Source organism: Symphalangus syndactylus, chromosome 24 (genome assembly GCF_028878055.3).
Source record: "Symphalangus syndactylus isolate Jambi chromosome 24, NHGRI_mSymSyn1-v2.1_pri, whole genome shotgun sequence".
NCBI classification, from domain to species: Eukaryota; Metazoa; Chordata; class Mammalia; order Primates; family Hylobatidae; genus Symphalangus; species Symphalangus syndactylus.
This window is the reverse complement of record NC_072446.2, coordinates 46,026,200-46,046,676: the sequence shown is the minus strand read 5'-3', so window position 1 is coordinate 46,046,676 and position 20,477 is coordinate 46,026,200. Positions and strand designations below refer to the sequence as shown.

Here is a 20,477-nt window from a genome sequence, read left to right as displayed (position 1 = left end):
CCTCCTTGGGGCCTCGAGTTCATGGATGTGGACTCCCAGCCTACATGTCCAAGTTTCTTCTTAGCCACCAGACCCAAGCAGTGATGTCGTGGCTGCCTCTTGGGCATTGAGCTGTGTATACTGGTGGTGTGGTCCACTCGTAGGAGGACAGATAGGAGGACAACAGGGGCCCTGAGGCAGATAATTCCAACATCCTGGGCACCTGGAATGTGGTTTAGGAAGAGCGGGACGGTAGGCTCTGAGTGGAGGCCTGGAGGAGGACCCTTTAAAGCGCACAGTGAGGGCAGTGGCCCCAGTCCTGTGTCTGAGGTCTATGTGGAGAAGCCAGTGTCTCCGGCACAGGGAGCAGCACTGCCTGGCACTGCATAGGACAGGACAGGGCTCAGAGGCTAACCCCCTACCCCAGTTGGCCCGTCAAAGTATCAGGAGATGATAGACCCAGGAGTGGCAGCTGTCGGAGTCAGCCCCAGCTCACCGGGGCAGGATGCTGGGGCTTCGCCCCACAGGTCTTTGATTTTGGAGAGGGCTGCCCCTGAGAATTCCCCAGCATAATTTTGAGTCTCATTTAAGTCTGAACACAAAACTACTATACACACCTTACATGTGCCACCTGGAGCCCCACAAGGCCCATATTCACCTTGGAGAAGCCACACAAGGCCAGACACAGTGGCAGGTGCCTGTCGTCTCAGCCACTTGGGAGGCTGAGATAGGAGGATTGCTTGAGCCCAGGAATTTGAGACCAGCCTGGGCAATATAGCGAGATCCTATCTCAAAAGAAAAAAAAAAAAGAGAAGCCACATAGGTGAAAAGGTCACCTTTCTAGTCCTTTTATCTTGGAAATTATAGGCAATTTCTACAGAACAAGCAAATCTGTTAAGGTTCAGGGAAACTGGGGATCCTGAGGGTGAAAATTTTGCAGCAGGGTGTTTAAGACTTCCTCAGAGAGAGCCCTCCCTTCCCCAGGGGCAGTCAACTGTCTTTAGTTCTGAGATAAGCCCCTGAACTGATTCTGTTGTCTGGGTCCAGACAAGGGAATTGTGTGTGAGAGGCAGCACTTAGAGTTCAAACAAGGAAAGTGAAGACTCCTCTGACAGGTGCCTGAGCCCCAGTGCCTCCTGAAGCTCTTGGCCGGGGTTAGAAGAGCTCTCCAAGATGACCTGGACCTCTAGGTCTTTGTTTCTCAGAGAGCAGTCCTTGCACCAGCAGCATTGCATCACCTAGAAGCTTCTAGAACTGCAGAATATCCGAGCTCACCTCAGAGCTACAGCCTCAGAACCCACATTTTAATAAGATCCTCAGGTGGTCCATGTGTACATCTGAATCTGAGAAGTGCTGTTCTCAAGTGACTGGGCACCATTTCCAAGTTTAACTAAATCTCTCACTAAGGGTGGGCTTCAGGCCTCGGCTGTGCTTCACTATTTTCAGACAGCAGGAGTTAGTCACCTCCTTGCACCTCCACTGGCATTCACCCCTAGAGCTCCCAGCTCTCTCCTCCTGCCAGGCAGGATCCCCAGGCTCTTATTCCCCTGGCAGGTATCTGTTCTCCACAGCAGCTTTGTAAGTATTTCAGGGTTGGGGCGGCTTCTGCTTCTTTTGCATCTGCCGAGCAGTGGTTTCCATGTGTCCTCTCCGCACCAGCAGCATCAGTATCACCTGGGAATTTGTTAGAAATGCAAATTCTCAGGCCCCACCCTGGTACTAGGGAATCAGAAACTCTGGGGATAGGGTTCAGCCATCTGTGTTTAACAAGCCCTCCAGAGGTTTCTGACGCAGACTCCAGCGTGGGAATCCCCGGAGCCTTGTTACAATGCCGACCACAGAACGGGCACAGTGTCACCCAGCAGCCTGTTAGAAACACAGACCTACAGTCAGGACCTGCAGATTCAAATGCACATTCAAGTTCCAGGAGCCCTGCTGCAGGCAGAGAAGGGAGGGGTAGTTCTACAGAAGCACAGGCGAGGCACATGGACCAACTGCAGCTTTCCTAAAGAACATGGGTGAGACTCAAAGAATGGAACAAAGGATGGACATACACGGTTATTAGTTCAGGATGAGCTGAGTCCTAGGGGAGGAGTTCCCCAGCCAGGAGGAAGTCACCTTTCTTGGGTGAAAATGAAGCGCAGAATGCTTAGATCAGTCGGCGAGGTCAGGCCTTGCCTGGAGAAGCTCAGGTTCTGGCCGGGATTAAGGCTCCCCTTAGAGTGGGAAGCTGTACAGACCCAGATTTCCCTCCCAAGACAGACCCCTTTTGGTCTTAGCCCCAGATAGGGAGGGGGAAAAACTAGGGCAGCGCCTGGCTGTTCTCCGAAGAACCCTTTCTGGGGGATTGAACTCAATTATGTTTATGCTGGTCATTTCAAATTTCTTTTCCTTTTTAGTAAAAATTCCTTTTGCATAAAAATTCCTTTTGCGTAACTCACACAAGTTTGCAATAACAAAGGAAACATGAGGCCTGGGAAAGATACAGGTGGATATTATTCACTCTGGTCCTACAAATAGCTATGCTTCGAACACTTTAAGTCTCCTCAGTTGACTCTTTTTGAGAAATTATTACAGGCAGGTAATGAAAAGTTTATTTTATTTTTTTGAGACGGAGTTTCGCTCTTATTGCCAGGCTGGAGTGCAGTGGTGCGATCTCGGCTCACTGCAGGCTCTGCCTCCCGGTTTCAAGCGATTCTCCTGCCTCATCCTCCTGAGCAGCTGGGATTACAGGTGTGTCCCACCACACCCAGCTAATTTTTTGTATTTTTAGTAGGGATGGGGGTTTCACCATGTTGGCCAGGCTGGTCTTGAACTCCTGACCTCAAGTGATCTGCCTGCCTCGGCCTCCCAAAGTGCAGGGATTACAGGCATGAGCAACAGTGCCTGGCCGAGAATTCTATTTGTCATTCTGTTTTAGTAGTTTTGAGGGTGATGAGGTTTCAAGGAGTTGATTGGTATCTTTCCATCTTTAATACAAAGCTGATCCTCTGATCACCGTAGGAGGTTGGCACTATATTGTAAATTTTTAAAAGCTTCATATTTTCCTGATGCCTTGACATCCTACAAATAGGCAGTGGGCACCCTGTCCAGGTAACCAGGTGCCAGTGTAATAAGGCTGGTCTCTGCCACAAGTTCCACTTCTTGTCTTACCCTGACTGTGACTTAGTGACATTCAAACACAACAGTGAGATCCCCTTACTCCTTGTGCTTGTGCCCTCCACCCTGGCTCCCAGTAAAGGCACTTGCCCGGGGGTTCTCTCTCTTTCTCTCTCATACGTGCTGAGTTGCACCCAATCCCTGGGCACGCCTCCAATCCAGCCCCCTGCTTGGCATGGCATGCCTCCCTCTCTAGGACCTGTGAGCACAATAATTTCAAGTGCCTCTCCCCTAGTTTCCCTAGCCAGGCTGAAGTGATCCTTGAAGACCCCACCAGAGGCACTCCCCCATTTACAACACAGACGTTTGCTAAGATATTGACCTGTGATTTCAACCACTGTCACTTCTGATTACCCCCTGCCTTTAGCAAATTAGTTGCAGGAGAAAACTTCTGCCAAGGATAACCAAGAGCATCACAGCGCTGGTGTGTCAAAACATGTAGACAATGAGTTGGAAGATTACGACAAATCAAAGTCACCTTTCAGATCAAAGGTATTGAATCTGAGAAGAGCGTGTCACTAAAGCTCATAGGACCTGAGACTATTTTAGGGCCTGATTTGGGGTGTATAAAGCAGGTACAGGTGACCCTTGAACACCACAGGTTGGAACTGAGTCCACAAGACACAGATTTTCTTCTGCCTCTGCCACCCAGGAGACAGCAAGACCAACCCCTCCCCTTCCTCCTCAGCCTTCCTCAATGTGAGGATGATGAGGATGAAGATCTTTATGATGATCCACTTCCAGTCAGTGAATAGTAAATATACTTTTCCTTCCTCATTGTTTTAATAACATTTTCTCTAACTTACTTTATGGTAAGAATACAGTATATAATATATATGACATGCAAAATATGTGTTAACCAACTGTTTACATTATTGGTAAGGCTTCCAGCCAACAGCAGGCGATTAGTCTATTAGCAATTAAGTTTTGGGGGAGTTAAGAGTTCTATGCAGGCCGAGCGCGGTGGCTCATGTTTGTAATCCTAGCACTTTGGGTGGCTGAGGCAAGCAGATCACTTGAGGCCAAGTTTGAGAACAGCCTGGCCAATATGGTGAAACTCCGTCTCTACTAAAAATACAAATTAGCCGGGCGTGGTGGCCAGCGCCTGTAGTCCCAACTACTCAGGAGGCTGAGGCAGGAGAATCGCCTGAACCCGGGAGGCAGAGTTGCAGTGAGCCAAGATCACGCCACTGTACTCCAGCCTGGATGACAGAGCAAGACTCTTCTCAAAAAAAGAAACAAAACAAAACAAAAAAATTCTATGCAGATTTTTGACTGTGCAGGAGGTCAGTGCCTCTAATCCCTGTGTTGTTCAAGGGTCAGCAGTTCTTTAGAGCTTGTTAATTTTCATTTTAATCAAGAAAATCTATTTCTAAATCCAGGACTGATAAAAAGCTCCCAGACTGTTCCTCCTGCTGCAATAGTGCCTTTGCTGTTTATCAGCTTACATACTTGTGGAGAAAATGCAAAAGCCGCAGAGATGAACTAGTGGGTGACTGGGAAGTGAGGACGAGGGCAGGAACAGGGGGAATTGCGTGAACCATCGGCCATCACTTGAGAAGGGAGGACTGAAAGCGCCACTTGGCTCAGATTAACACCCAAAACGGTCCCAACACAGGGCGAGCACCAGGAAATACAACTGCAGACACGGGAGGTGGTGCTCATCTTCGCTCGTTTAATTTTAGTCAGATATTAAACATTTATAATTTTTTTATATAACAAAACAACAACATGCAAAGTTACAAATATAGAAAATATAAAGTACATGCATATTTCAAAGACCTGTTAATGGTGTCCACTTTGGACTCTTATATGAAACGATTCAGTGCACATTGTAAGCCTAAGGACCACGCAAAAGGGTTTCCCACATATTAAGTATTCAGTACCTTACAAAAGTTAATGCATTAGACACTTCAGATGTTAACTGCTCTAAACAAAACTCCTAAGTCTGTCCTATGCAATATATATTTTATATACATATATATTTTTACATAGAATACTCACAAAGTGCAAGCCAATAATAACATTGCAGAAAAGTAACACATATCTGCTAGGTGACGATATCAAACAATTCAGGGAATAATTTTACTTTAATTAACGTTAACAGGATTTCTTTTTCCACTTCAAATCAATCATATTTCTGTCATCTCCAACCTATTTTTTAGATTGTCTCCCTATTCTTTGATTCAAAAGCCAATTACAGAAACTATGAACTTGACCTAATTCTGGTTTTTGACAATTATGAGACAGAAATAAAGAAATGCAAGCAGTTCTTTTCTTTGCACACTGACCATTTTTTAATTACATCATCCTCTATGATGACGGTGCTTTCACAACTGCAGCTCTCCTGTATGTCAAAATCATTCTGGTTTCCAGGTAAACGGACAAAGGAGATTTGCCTTCAGTGTCTAGAAGGCAATTTACTTTTCGGCTGCCTTAATTACCTATAGTTTAAAGAAAGGAATGCCACATATAAGTCCTTTAAACATCTAAAATGGGAGGTTGCCTCCAAGGGCACCATTCCCAAACATTAGATTTTAAGTCCCAGAAGCCTTTCATATATGTTACAGTTATGTTCACTGTGAATATGTCCTCTAGCCAGAGGTTTAGTGTTGTGCCAATATTTACTCTTGATGAACAGCTGCTGTGTAGCCCATACTATGAAAAGTAAAACATCACCCCAGTTCTCTGTAGACACAGAGCTCATGCTCCCGCGGACTGAGCCTGCGTCCCAGGAGCTAAGAATTTCTAGGATTTTTTTGAATGAGTATCATGTGGCCTCCTAACAAACTTGGCAGAAATGTTGTCGGGTTTTCTTAAAATGGAAAATATCTCTAAATAGCTATGAAATCTCTGCTAAGATAGGGCATTAGTATACTGAGCTCTAGCTGCTGAAGGAGCCAGAGGTATCCAGGCAAAGGTATTTCAGACTGTTCTGAGATTTGTTTTAGCCTCAACCTGTTGCACTAAGTCCAAAAATAAGTCCAGATTAACTAATGGTTATTTGCTGTTGTACTTTTACTGGCCTGGCATTAGCAACGGCTCATGATGAACTCAATCAAAGGGGGCTTGACTAGCATCTCAGGTCTACTCTATGTTTTCCAGTGCCCATCAGTGCCAAGGGTATTGATTAGCCTATCTGGGACAAAGAGAGAAGAAAGAGTGAGACACCACCACTAAAAGGGCTGCAGATGGATGTCCCCTCCCTCAAGCTAGAAAAAGATTAGAAAGATGGTGAAAACAGGAAGACCTTCCTCATCCCACTATCAGGAAGATGAGGAAAGAGATCAGGAGGATCACAGGTGGGGAGGAGAAGAGGACCATGCTCGATCCTCTCTGGTAATAGGCCTGAGATTCCCTCTCGTACTGGGTGATACACATCTGCTCAACCACGCGCTCCATCATCTTAACGTCGGTCTCGGTGAAGTTCTCCCCTTTGGTGGTTGTGGTGACCGTGTGCTGCTTGATTGTGATATTGACGCAGTCGTGCACAAAGTTGTTCTGGCTGCCGTACTGATCCACGGGCCTATAGTACACTTGGTTGGGGTAGCGGTGCATGTTTTCACGATAGTAACGGTCCTCATAGTCACTGCCAAAATGTATGATGGGCCTGCTCATGGCACTTCCCAGCATGTAGCCACCAAGGCCCCCCACCACTGCCCCAGCTGCTGCAGCACCAGCCATGTGCTTCATGTTGGTTTTTGGCTTACTGGGCTTGTTCCACTGACTGTGGGTGCCACCTCCTTGACCCCAGCCACCACCATGAGGCTGTCCCCAGCCACCACCATGGGGCTGCCCCCAGCCACCACCATGAGGCTGCCCCCAGCCACCACCATGAGGCTGCCCCCAGCCGCCACCGCCCTGAGGTGGGTATCGGTTGCCTCCAGGGCTGCCCTGCCCCGGGTATCGGCTGCCCCCAGTGTTCCATCCTCCAGGCTTCGGGCGCTTCTTGCAGAGGCCCAGGTCACTCCATGTGGCCACAAAGAGAACCAGCATCCAGCAGCCAAGGTTCGCCATGATGACTGCTCTGCAAAATGAAGAGGAGAACGTCAGAGTCCCATATTTATGTTGAAATTACTAAATGTTTGCTGCATAATGAATGAGTGCATAGCAATGGCATCAGATGCTCAGCAGAAACACTGTTCCCCCCCGTACTTCTCTGAAGCACTTAGGACAAAAGCAAAGTAAGAAAAGGGTGAACACAACTCTTTCTCCTGCTCGAAGGACAAATGTGACCCTAAGTTATGGATTTGACGAATGAATTTTAGTTCATTATTTAACATTTTATGAGTGATTTATTTTCTTTTAAATTTGTACCAAAACAACAAACAGATCAAACATCCAGAATGACAATTTATGACCCTTTGGAGAATGTACATTCATCAAATCAAAAATCTCTTTTCAAATTAAAGATCTCATTTACCCTGGGCACTTAGCTCCAAGAACAGAGACCTATGACAATAGTAAAATGATTGCTAAACAGTACCTGCTGTACCCTAGGTCAAATTATAGGCTCCAAATCATCACTGTGTGCCATAAAACCTAAAATGGCATATACTGGAACACTGAAGTTAGTCTTGTCCTCAGTGCTGGGATGATCTGTAATTTTTTTCCCTCTTTCTTTCTCCTTTTTTATTTTTATTTTTTAAAAAAACAATACCTAGCTTGTTGAGATATAATTCACATATCATATAATTCACCATATACCATGTACAGTTCAATGGTTTTTAGTACATTTAATGAAACATGCAACCATAACTGTTGTCAATTTTAGAACATTTTTGTGAACTCAGAAACCCCTTACCTTTATCACCCAATTAGCTGCAAATTTTTTTAAAAATTAGAAAATTATTTTTCATCTCCTTCAGAGCTAATGACTAAATTGGATAATATTCATAAAAAGAATTATCAAATAAATAAATTAACATCTTGTTTATGTTTCTACTAACATTGAAATGGGAAGTTTTGCCTTGGTGGTCATAAGCAAATCAAAATATATTTGAAAGTTACAAGCAGAGTTAAAGTACTCAGGTCATGCCAATTAGGGTTTTTGGAGGCTCTTTTAGGTGGGGGTCTGTGGGGCAGGTTCTTTGCAGGCCTGCTTCCCTGATGTAGCCCCCATAATCTCGTGAGGCCCACCTCTTGGCCTCCCTGCTACTCATACACCCCAGGAAATCAAACTAGGGCACCATCCCCTCAGTCAGTAGCTTTCTGTCTAAATGGCTTTTATGTCAGCACCTTCTCCATTCACTGCAATGGGTGACAAATCCAGCCAATGCTCTAGAGTGACTGAATTTTCTCTCACAGCATACATTGGATCTATCAGCAAATCTCAGTAGCTCTACCTTGAAAATCAATGCTAAGCACCTCAGCTTCTCACATTTTCCAACGTGACCATCTTATTCGGCGCTTCCATCACTTCTCACCTGATTCCTACAACAGCCTCCCAACCAGCCTCCCTGCTCCTCCCCTGGCTGCCACTGGGCGCTCTCCTCTTAACATGCGGGTCACATCATGCCACTTCCCTTGTCCTTCAGTGAGGCTCCTTTGTACTCTGGATAAAACACAAAGTCGTGGCCATACTGGCTGGGCCCCATGTGACCTGGTTCAGGCCTCCCACTGCTCCTCAAACCTGACAAGCCCATCCTGTCTCAGGGCTGTTGCACTTGCTGTTCCCTGGGCCTAGAAGGCTTTTCTTCCAGCTACTCATGTGGCTAAAGTTTGCTCAGTGGGGCTCTTCCCATCACTCTACCTAAAATAGCACCCCCTAGCCCACCCCCTTTCCTGGCTTCATTATTCTCTGGAGCAGTGACAGCTACTTGAGATACTATGTTATTTCCTCTGCGCTTATTGTTCATGTTTTCCACGGGAATGTAGGCTCCTTTAGGGCGGGGGTTTGGTTTTGTTCACAGCAGTGTTCCTAGACAGAGCGCTTGACCCATAGACATGCAAAATAAATGCTGGACAAATGAATGAATGGGAAAACACATGTTATAAAGCATAAGGAATAATCAAACTAAATATTAAATATTTATAATGGATATACAAAGATAACCATATTTATAAATTTACAAAATAGTATTTTTGACAATGGCCAGCTAACATTTTCAATTCAGTTAAATAAACATTTATTTCATGTGCCAGCTACTGCAGTAGACTCTGGCTGGCTGGAGATATTACCTGAAATGGGTAAGATGGGAGGAAGAGGAGACTGCAGGGAATGACACTCAGTCGGGCTTTGAATGTGCCTCATTTAAAGCTGTAAGAGTTAAGGATCTATGAGCTCTTAGAGACACCTGAACAGGTGAGGACATGGCATAGTGAGAGAAGCACAGAGGAGAAGAACCAGGCACAGAAGGTGGGTGGGGCCAGACAACTTTGGAGTGGAGATGGGTGGTGAGAGAGGACACTGGCATGTCTGGGGGCCTATTCATCTAAGATACTCTCTGTCACCAGTCAGGTAGTGGCCTAGTCCTCTGGCATATTTCAAGATATCCTACTAAGTATATGGTAATGGTCAATACCTGTTTATTACTAAGAAGAATGCTGAGAATACACTCAGAAACACAACAGGGACATCCGTTGTCATGGGACTCAAGGTGCTGTCCAAGGCCATATGCAAAGAAGTAACAGGTGTAAGAATGGCAAGGAAAGTGCTCTAGCTGACACTATTTGCAATTAGTGTGATCGTGCACATAGAAAATCCAACAGAATAACAGGGGTAACATGAGAACCAATGCTAGAGTGTAAGGTTGTGGGACTGAAGGTCAGCCTACAAAAACCAATGGCATTCCTCTACACTAGCAATAACTGACCAGAAGAAAATATAGATATTCAAAGTAACAACCAAACTGTAAAGTGTCTAGGAATTGACTTAACTAAGAAAAGACTTCTGATGGGTGACACATTGTAACTCTAATACAGAGAACATAGAAGATGATCTGAAAAAAATGGAGAGGCATTCCATGGTCTTGATGGCGATAACTCAGTATTATAAAGATGTCCATTATCCTAAAAGGAACTGGAAGTTTCAATAAAATGCCAGTTAAAATTCCAGGTGGATTTTTTGAGAAGTTCAGTAAACTTACATGGGGAAGAAAATGTCCATGAATAACAAGGTCAATCTTAAAAAAAAAAAGTGTAAAGAGGAGGGAATCTGCCAAAGCAGACACGAAATCACTACAAAACCACAGTGACGAAGACTGGATGGTAAAGCTCAGGAATAGATGGAGAGACCAAAGGAAACAGAAAAGCAAGTTGAGAGAGAAACCCATGTAGATACACTTTAACAGGGACTTGATGTGTGCTGACGTGGGCACCACAAATCAATAAAGGAGGAAGGTTTCATGCTTCTGGGAAACAAGAAAAAGAAAACTAGATCCCTAACTACACACAAAAGTGAACTCTAGATGGATCTAAGACTTACATGTGAAAGGTACAAGTTTGGCGCTAGAAGAGGAAAATACTGGCAAATGTCTTTGTGACCTGGAGGAGGAATGGGGGAAGAACTTTTTAAACAAAAAGCACAAACCATAAGGCAAATAATGGATGAATTTGATTACATCCTCAAAAACCTAAAGACAGAAATACCATTTGACCCAGCAATCCCATTACTAGGTATATATCCAAAGGAATATAAATCATCGTATTACAAAGACACATCCACATGTATGTTCATTGCAACACTATCCACAATAGCAAAGACATGGAATCAGCCTAAATGCCCATCAGTGATAGACGGAATAATGAAAATGTGGTGCATATATGCCATCGAATACTATGCAGCCCCAGAAAAGAACGAGATCATGTTCTTTGCAGGGATATGCAAACTGACACAGGAACAGAAAACCAAATTCTACATGTTCTCATTTATAAGTGGGACCTAAAGGATAAGAACACATGGACGCATGCAGAGGAACAACACACACTGGGGCCTATCCTAGGGCTGGGGGAGGGAGAGGATCAGGAAAAATAACTAGTGGGTACTAGGCTTAGTACCGGAGTGATGAAATAATCTGTATGACAAACTCCCATGACACAAGTTTACCTATGGAACAAACCTGCACTTGTACCCTTGAACTTAAAAATTTTTTTTTAAAAATTAAAATTTAAAGATTCTTGTTCAGCATGATAAACCTGACTCTGGACAAAGTTAACAGAAAGAGTACACAATGGTAAAAGGGACTTTAGTACTTAAAATCAACAGAGGATTCATTTCTAGAACTTGCAAGGAATTCTTACAGAGCAGTAAGAGACAGTAATTCCAACAGAAAAAAATGGCCAAAAGATATAACTGATAATTTACCTAAGAAACCCAAAAGGATAGAAAAAGACAATCAAAATCATTAAGAATATAATAAAAATGAAAAAAATGATATAACACTTAATGCTTATCAGGATAGCACAAAAAAAATTTTTTAAGGAAGTTGAAAAATGTGAGGATTTGGAACCTACATGGCTATCAGAGGAACATGGATAATACAACTGAATAGAAGAAGTGAAATAAAGTAAATGATTATTCAACTCAAAAAGAAGAAAACAGAAAACTTCAAAATAAACTGTCATAGTTATAAATTAATAATAGAGATGAAAATCGAATTTAATAAAACCCAGAAAAATGTGGAATTTCTAAGTAAAATTAAGAGTTATTTGAAAATGGAACACACACACATCACTGGAAAACATATCTCTATAAGGGGAAACAGCCTTAGAGAATGCTTTAAAAGGATAATAAATTACTATATACAACTTTCCTTAATGAATAAAAAATCTCTGAGATGTCTTTCTATTAAGATATAAATTATAAAAATCAACTTTAGAATTAATTCATTTAACAAATATTTATGGAATAACTAGTATGTGCCAGTTTCTTTTTGTTGTTGTTGTTGTTTCTTTTCTGGTAGAGATGGGGTCTTGCTATGTTGCCCAGGCTCGCCTCAAACTTCTGGGCTCAAGAGATCTTCCTGTCTTGGCCTCCAAAAGTGCTGAGATTACAGGTGTGAGCCACCATGCCCAGCCAGTATGTGTCAGCTTAAAAAAAAAAATAGAAGACTAGAACTGACCAATAACCATAGAAGAAATGGAGAAAAAAATCTGTCAAAAATTATACATTGTAATATAATATTTACAGTACCATAACCTTTTTTTTTTTTTTGAGGCAGGGTCTCACCCAGGCCAAAGTGTAGTGGCATGATCTCAGCTCTCTGCAACCTCCACCCAGTGGGCTCAAGTGATCCTCCTGAGTAGCTGGGACCACAGGTATGCACCACCACGCCTGGTTATTTTTTCGTATTTTTAGTAGTGATGGAGTCTCGCCATGTTGCCCAGGCTGGTCTCAAATTCCTGGGCTCAACCAATCTGCAGGCCTCAGCCTCCCAAAGTGCTGGGATTATAGGTGTGAGCCACAGCTATATATAAGTGACCCACAACACATTATTGTGCCACCACGCCTGGCACAATAATTTATTGATTAGCTTAACACATATTTTAAGTGTCAGAATTCTAAGGGTCAAGAATTGTGCTAGGGGCTGAGGACACAGTTGTGAATAAGATACTTAGCTTGGTGGGCTTAAGGACTAAAAAGGAGATCAAATCTGTGGAGCCCCATGAGACAGTGGCAGGTGGACTGCTGAGACTAGGGAGGTGGTAAGGGTCAGATCATGAGGGCCTCATGGTCCACAGAGAGAAATTTCTATCTTCCTCTGAAAGCAGTGGGGAGCCAGCCATTAAAGGGTCTTAATAGGATAGTAACATCATAGAATGTTTTTTAAAAAGCTCAGCTCAAGCCTATAATCCCAGCACTTTGGGAAGCTCAGGCAGGAGGATTGCTTGAGCCCAGGAGTTTGAGACCAGCCTGGGCAACATGGTGAAACCCCATGTCTACAAAACATTTTTTCTTAAATAGAAGAAAATTTAGTGGGACAAGAAAGGGAATGGAGAGGCCAGTTAAGAAACTACTGCAGGAAGATGGTGGCGTGGCCTGGGATGGAGTCCATGCAGCTAGCAGGCTGTGAATAAATGAGACATATTTTACAGAAAGAGCCAATAAGACTTGCTGGTTGAGTGGATGGAGGAGTGAGAGTTGCCCGGGTCTGGGGCTTCCATAACCAGGGAGATGGCGGTGATGTCATCTACTGAAATAGGACAAACTGGTGGAGGGTCATGCTTGGGAAAGAAAACCAAGAGTTTCAGTATGGACATGTAAACTTTGCCACACCTATGAGACATTCAAGTGGGAGTATCAATTTAGGCAATTGTTCTAGGAATCTGTAACTCAGTAGAGATAAACATTTGGGCGTCTTCACCTGAGATGTAGTGTTTAGAGCCAATGGGATAAAGGGCCAAAATTCAAATGCTAGTATGCAGGTGGGCACACTTAGCCACCCTGCCATGGCACCCTCCTCTCACACAGGTGCCAAAATCTAAAAAAACAGCACCCAACTTATTTTAACAGTTTAGTAAAAGAATACATTATGACCAATATGGGTTATTTTAGGAATACAAGAATGGTTGAAAATCAGGAGCTCTATTAATAGGTTAGGAAGAAAAAAAGATTTTCTTTGGATGTTGAAAAGTTTTCAATGAAAATCAATATCATTCCTAAATTTTTAGAAATTTAAGCTATTTTTAAAACGTTTCTATAGAACTGGAAGGATAGTCTCTTTCCATCATAAAGAAATGCTGTCACAAACACAAAGCCCAAGATATCATAATTTTAAGAGGAAAGGCATTCCCATTAATGTGGTGAACAATAATCTATTGCTTTTATGCTATTAGATTGTTCTATAAATTCATCTAGGTATAATTTTTTTACCTGGAAAATTCAGGAAAATCTCAAAAAATGTCTTAGAATAAATATGTGAGCTTAACAGGGTGGTAGTTTTTCAAATCAACAAATCAAAACTCAGTGAGTCCCTAAATCAGCTGTAGTTAAACATTTCATGGGGAAAAACATTCATGCATAATGGCAGTAAAAATTGAAAATATCTAGGATTTAACCTGAAAATAAGTAGTAGGCAAGCTACAAAATTTTACTGAGACATAAAAGAAGACTGGAAAAAGAGAAAGACATACAACATTTTTTGTTCAGGAAACCAATATTGAAAGATACCAAGTCACCAGAAAATAATCTACAAAGTAAACACAATTTCAGTCAGAATTCAAAGGTAATTTTATAACCCCCTGTTTGCTTTGGATCGCTTAGATTTTTGGACAGGTGATTTAGAAAGAAAATAAATAAAGAAGCATTAGATTTACACTTCACTTAGACCAAATGGATCCAAACAGGCAAATACAGGACATTCCATCCAACAGCTGCAGAATACACATTCTTCTCAACAGCACATGGAGCATTCTCCAGGATAGATCATATGTTAGCCATAAAACAAGTCTTAACAAACTTAATTAGACTGAAATCCTATCAAGTTTTTTTTCCAAGCATGATGGTATAAAACTAGAAATTAATAACAGGAGAAACCGGCATTATCCTGATGTCAAAATCCCACAAAAACATACAAGAAAATGGCAGTATAGGCCAATATCCCTGAAGAACATAGGTGCAAAAATTCTTAACAAAATTCTAGCAAAGCAAATTCAACAGCTCATTAAAAAGATCATTTACTATGATAGAGTGGGATTCATCCCAGGGATGCAAGGATGGTTCAACATACACAAATCAATAAGTGTGATACATCACAGTAACAGAATGAGACAATAACCATACGATCATTTCAATAGATGCAGAAAAAGGGTTTGACAAAATTCAACATTCTTTCATGATAAAAACTCTCAATGAATTAGGTATAGTAGGATTGTACCTCAACACAATAAAGGCCACATATGACAAGGTCACAACTAACATCATACTTAATGGTGAAAAATTGAGAGCTTTTCCTCTTAGATCTGAAATGAGACAAAGATGCCACCTTCACCGAATTTTAGGATTGTTTTTTCTATTTCTGTGAAGAATGTCATTGGTATTCTGATAGGGATTATATTGAACCTGTAGATCACTTTGGGTAGTATGGACATTTTAACAACATTAATTATTCCCCCATGAGCACGGGCTATCTTTCTATTTGTGTCTCCTTGAATTTCTTTAATCAGTGTTTTACAGTTTTCAGTGTAGAGATCTTTTACCTTCTTGGCTAAATTTATTCTGAAATATTTTATTTTGTAGCTATTGTAAATGGCACTTTCCTTTTCTTTCTTTCCAGATAGTTCACTGTTGGCATACAGAAACACTACCGATTTTTGTATGTTAATTTTGTATCCTGCAACTTTACTGAATTTATTAGTTCTAATGGTTTTCTGGTGGAGTCTTTAGGGTTTTATTAGTGTAAAATCATGTCATCTCCAAATAGGAACAATTTAACTTTTTCCTTTCAAATTTGGATGCTCTTTATTTCTTTCTCTTGTCTAACTGTCCTGGCTAGGACTTGCAGTACCACGTGTTGAATAGAACTGGTGCGTGTGAGTATTCTTGTCTTATTTCAGATCTTAGAGGAGGAAAAGCTCTCTTTCTAATTTTGTACACAATACATATAATCTTATCTGTCAAAGAAAAAATAAATTTGAAAAAGAATTCAAAAGAGATTTTAAAAGACATTATGAACTTATACTCAAAACTCAAAAGACTGAAGAAAATTTTTAATGAGAAGATAATCCAGGGTGCACTTGACCTGCCAGGTGTCAGAGTGCAAAGCTACAATAAGATCACATGGCATCGGTGCATGAGCAGAATGGTAAAACAGTGGAACTAGAGAGAGGGTACCAAAAAATCTATAAATTACCCCGTTCATCTTATTCTCATGTATAGATGGGGAGTGAGAGTCAGAGCTGGTAAGAACTTATCCCAAGGTTGTAACAGTCCAAGGTGTTGGAGCTGAGATCCAAATATAGCCACTAAAGCCTTCCAGCCCATAAAACACATTACAGCTTGAAGCTTAATTAGTTACATTGGGAAGGGGCAAATGTCAGACAGCCCCCGACCTTCACCCCATAGTGTCCCTTGTTTCTTCTGAGCTAAGTAAATTCCCTTGTTATATTTTAATTTTTTGAGGTCCATAAAGAACTTGATGTAAGCTGAAAAAAATTTTGTGCAAAATTTGTGGGTAGGGGTTTCTCACTGGCACCCAGAAGCCACAAACTGAACAGAGCAAAGGGTCCCCAACCTGGTCCATCATCAAAATTACCTGAAGAGCTTTTAAAAAACAACATTGCTGGAACCCATTGCAAGCCAGTCAGAGAGTGCCTAGTGATGGGATCTGGGAATCTATAAAAGCTTCTCAGGGAATTGGCACCCGTGATCAGGCTTCAGTGCTAGATCCTCAGGGGTCTAATCTTCAACATTTATAATGCTTTTCACTGAAGGGTTACCTCCCTTAAAGTGATCACACAATACTGTAACAGTTTAAGTAGAATGCAGTTGGAGAAAAAGGACTGGTTAACACATTGAGAAAAAAAATTCTCCCAGCTGTGAGAATTGCTGCACACACTATTCACTTAGGAGTTATTTTATAATGCTGTAGCCATCACTGGGTTAGATATAGACATGTTTTGAATGTTTAATATGCAGCAGTTCACAGTGGATATAGTTGCCTTGGAAGAAGAAATAAGATCTGAAAAGGGAGAATGGACAAAGTAAGTTAAAACTGAAGTTTGCAGAATCTTTCACCTTGGTTTGGCCAGTTGGTTGAGAGCCATGTTCAGTGTCAGTGCGGTGCAGAAACTTCTGTTATGTTATTATTGTTATTTTATTACATTATTTTTAAAATGGCTGCTCCCTTACATAATTCAGCATAATTCTAAAAATCTGTGGCCATTTCTCTGCAAAATTAAGCTGATTTTACAAGAAATGATGATGCAATGAGGTGTGAGTTACACAGATGGACCCAAGGGGCCTCTGGATCAGGAGCTTGTGATGACAGCCTTTCTTGACCCTCATTTTCTGTGACAGTTGGTGACTTTCAACCTTCCTAAGACCACAGAGGTTCTGCAGGATATGTACAATCTGTTGTGGTTCAGCTAAACTAGATTTGTGCCTCCAGGAAGACAGAAAGCTTAGACATGGCTGAAATTGTTCAGTTCTGAAAAATATTCAGGAGTCCTTAAAAACAACAACAAAAAACTAGAATTGATAAATGAATCTAAGAACTGATTCTTAAAAAAACCCAATATACAAATTACTAAATCATTAATCAACTAAAACAATGGAAAAATATTTGAAAAAGGAAACAAGGTTGTTGGCTAAAAATCTTTTATTCTAAGTAGCAAATATAACAATCTCTCCTTTCTCTTACAGAAAACTGTGGGTCCATTTCATTTAAAAAATTAAAACCTGTGAACTATTTTTTAAATGTCCTTATTTAGTGAGAGAAATATATTCACCAAAAGAAAATTAAGATCACCGATAATTTCAATGAAAACGTCCATTTTCTGTGCTTTTCCTTTCAGATTTTTCACATATGCATTCATGTTAGAGTAAGCAGGTACAGTTAATAACCCACTTTTTTACTTATCAGTTTCTCCCCACATATCACAGGCTCCAAAATCATGATTTTTGATGGTTACATAATGTTCATTTCAGTTAATGTGTCATAATTTTCTTAGCTACTGCCCTGGTGTTATACATTTAGGCTCTTTTCCAGGTGTTCTAATTTTAGATCATTCTGCTAGGAATACATGCCTGTTTTTTTTTTTTATTTGTTTGTTTCTTCCATTGTAGGTAAATTCTCAAGAGTGGAGTTTCTGGGTCACAGCTTCCAACTTCTTAATGCATCACCAGATTGCTTAACAAAAGGTTTGTACTGGTTCGAAATGCCCCCAATAACTAATACATACAGACGCAGAAAGTACCTACCATTTCCTCCATTCTATGAATGGATAAAAGGAGGATCAGGAAATTAGGTAGCTTGTCCAAAGCCACAGAATTGACTGCAGAACCATCTTTGTGACCCCAAAGCCCTGCCACCTCCCCAGACACTTGAAAATGCCAAGTTTTGGGCAACCTTCCAGCAAGGGTTGCTGTTACGATTAATTATTTTGGTTATTTTAATAGATGTAAAATGATAACCCAAACATGCTCTAATTTGCATTTTATTGTGTAAATGACTCATCATTTTGCCATTTATCTATTATAATCTTAATATTTTCCTTTCAGTGTGGAAGACTTGTGTTAGATACAAATAACATACAAATCACATCCTACCTCTCTGCCTGCTTTTCCCCTTACTGATTAGCTTTTTTTCACTGTAAGTCCTTCTCCGTGTTTGTGTAAGTAAAATTGCTCCTTTCTGCTGGTGATTTTTTCCTTTAATCTACAAATCTAAGAGCGTTGTTGATTTTTCCAGAAGTTTAACATATTTATCCAATTCCCTGTTCCTATGTTTTTGATAATTACATTTGTAAAAATCCTTAATCCTATTCTACCAGGAGTTTTCCCTAAGGAAACGGGAAACACCTCAAATCATATGGGGAACTGCTAATTAAACCGTGATGCTCTAAGAACAAGAAAATAACGCGGCCATGAAGAGCCTCATCATTATAGCAGTGAAACTGCACTGTGTTGTGTGAGAATCTGGAGGCTAGGAAACAAAAACGGAGAGCTGTGGCTTTGCGATGGCGAGGATGGATGTGACGGTGGTGGAATTGCGAGGTTAAAAAAAATCTATTTTCTACAGCCACCTCAAAGAGAAGAGCAAAAAATTCCTTAAAAAGGACAGTAAACATGGATTTCTCCCCATTGTTTAATAATGAAACGTGAAGGCGCCTGCCGCACAGGTGGGGAGACCGGTGACCCAAGGGTCGTCATCCGAGGCTGGTTGTTCGTTGGAGCCCCCCATGGCCAGTGTTCTCCCTCCCGCGGGACTGGGAGGAATGTGACTGGCCAAGCTGGCGTCCGCCGTCGCACCTAGAGCCAGGCCGCAGACCTGCAGCTCCTCTCTCCTCGCCCCTGGCGAACAGAGGGTGGGGCCTCCCCGGACCCCGCCCCCGCCGAGGCCCGAGGCCCCGCCCCCGCCCGCCCGTCCGCGTGGGCCCCTTCCCCAGGCGGTGGCGACGGCCGCAAAACTGCGGCCTCCCTCGGAGAAGCTCCGGCGGCGAGGATGAAGGACCGGGCCGCCTCCCGGGAGAAACGCTGCAGCTGCGGCGGGAGGCACCGAGGCGCCCGTAACTCCCCCAGCGGGCGCCCCCCTCTCCATCCCTCCCAAGCACCCTCTGGGCATCGCGGAAGCGCCAGGCCTTGCCAAGGGGCGTTCTGGGCCCCGATCCTGGTCTCCGAGGGGCGGCCAACGGGCGGGAAGCGCGAGCCCCGCGGCCCCCAGGCGTCCCTCCCCGCCCCGCGCCCTGCAGAGCCCGCTGGCGGCCCTCCGGGAGTTCCCTGGGCGCCGGCGATCGCCCGCTGGGCCAGACCCACGTGGGGTGCAGGGGGGAGCTGAGACACCCCGGCGCCACCGACCTCCCTATCGGGGCTCCGTCAGCTCTCCCAGCCCCCCACGCGGAGTAAAGGGAGCTCTCCTAACGTGAAAAGCGAAGCCAAGCCGCCTCACCTAAGAGCCGAGACCAGCGCACCCGGGCAGGCCCGAGACGCGTCACGCGCCCGCGGGGCAGCCCCCGGCCCCTCCTCACCGGGGTCTCGACCCTGCCTGGCCGGGCACCCTTGCGCCTGGAACCCGAGGCCCGGGGTCCTCACTCGGCCCCCGCGGCTCCCCTGCCCCCGCCCGCGTTCCCCCGACCCCGGGTGTTTACCTGCCTCGGTAGTGAGGAGAGGAGAAGCTCGCGGCGCCGCGGCTGTCAGCGACTGGCTCGGAGGGCAGGCGACGCGCGGGGCCGAGGGGGAGGGACGCGGGGCGGGGAAGGGAAGCGGCGGCGCTCGCGGGCGGAGGTCGGCGCGCGGACCAATTGCCGCGCGGCACAGCGCACACTCTGTGCCCCCGGCGGGCGGCCGGCCGAGGTTTAAGTTAAAGGGTGCAGCGCTGCCAAGCAGGGCCGGGGATGAGTCACCGGCAAAAACGAGTTGAGATTCGCTTGAACACTTGCATCAGTTGATACCGCCTGCGGGTGCCATCGCTCCCTGACGTGGCTCATTGACTGTAAAAATCATCTTTAATTGGAAATTCGGCCCAAAGCTCCAGCTCCCGGTTACATAATGGAGAACTCGAGAAAATGAAAGGCTCGGGAATGAGGAAGCAATTTCCGAAACTTTGGCAACCAGAAATTTCTAAAGAGGAAAGCAAAAATTTTGCTTACCCTGGATTGAGATTAATATTTATGAATTTTCACATAAACTCTTAAATTTCGAGGCTTAGAAAGGACACTGACCATCACCTGTTCCTTTGTTC

General features: G+C 43.4%; 1 protein-coding gene across 3 annotated transcripts; it reads right to left on the bottom strand.

The window, feature by feature from the left end:
- Positions 1-4,793: 4,793 nt before the first annotated feature.
- On the bottom strand, positions 4,794-20,126 carry PRNP (prion protein (Kanno blood group)). Of its 3 annotated transcripts, none has more exons than XM_063633460.1 (2): positions 19,885-20,126; positions 4,794-7,160 (listed from the first exon to the last, which is right to left on the bottom strand). In XM_063633460.1, the coding sequence occupies exon 2, from the start codon at positions 7,153-7,155 to the stop codon at positions 6,394-6,396; it is 762 nt and encodes a 253-aa protein (XP_063489530.1). In that variant the 5' UTR covers positions 7,156-7,160; positions 19,885-20,126; the 3' UTR covers positions 4,794-6,393. The 3 variants fall into 3 exon arrangements, with proteins under 3 accessions (XP_063489530.1, XP_055122210.1, XP_055122211.1); XM_055266235.2 differs by having other exon boundaries at positions 4,794-7,165; positions 19,885-20,066; XM_055266236.2 differs by having other exon boundaries at positions 4,794-7,165; positions 19,889-19,962.
- Positions 20,127-20,477: the final 351 nt, after the last annotated feature.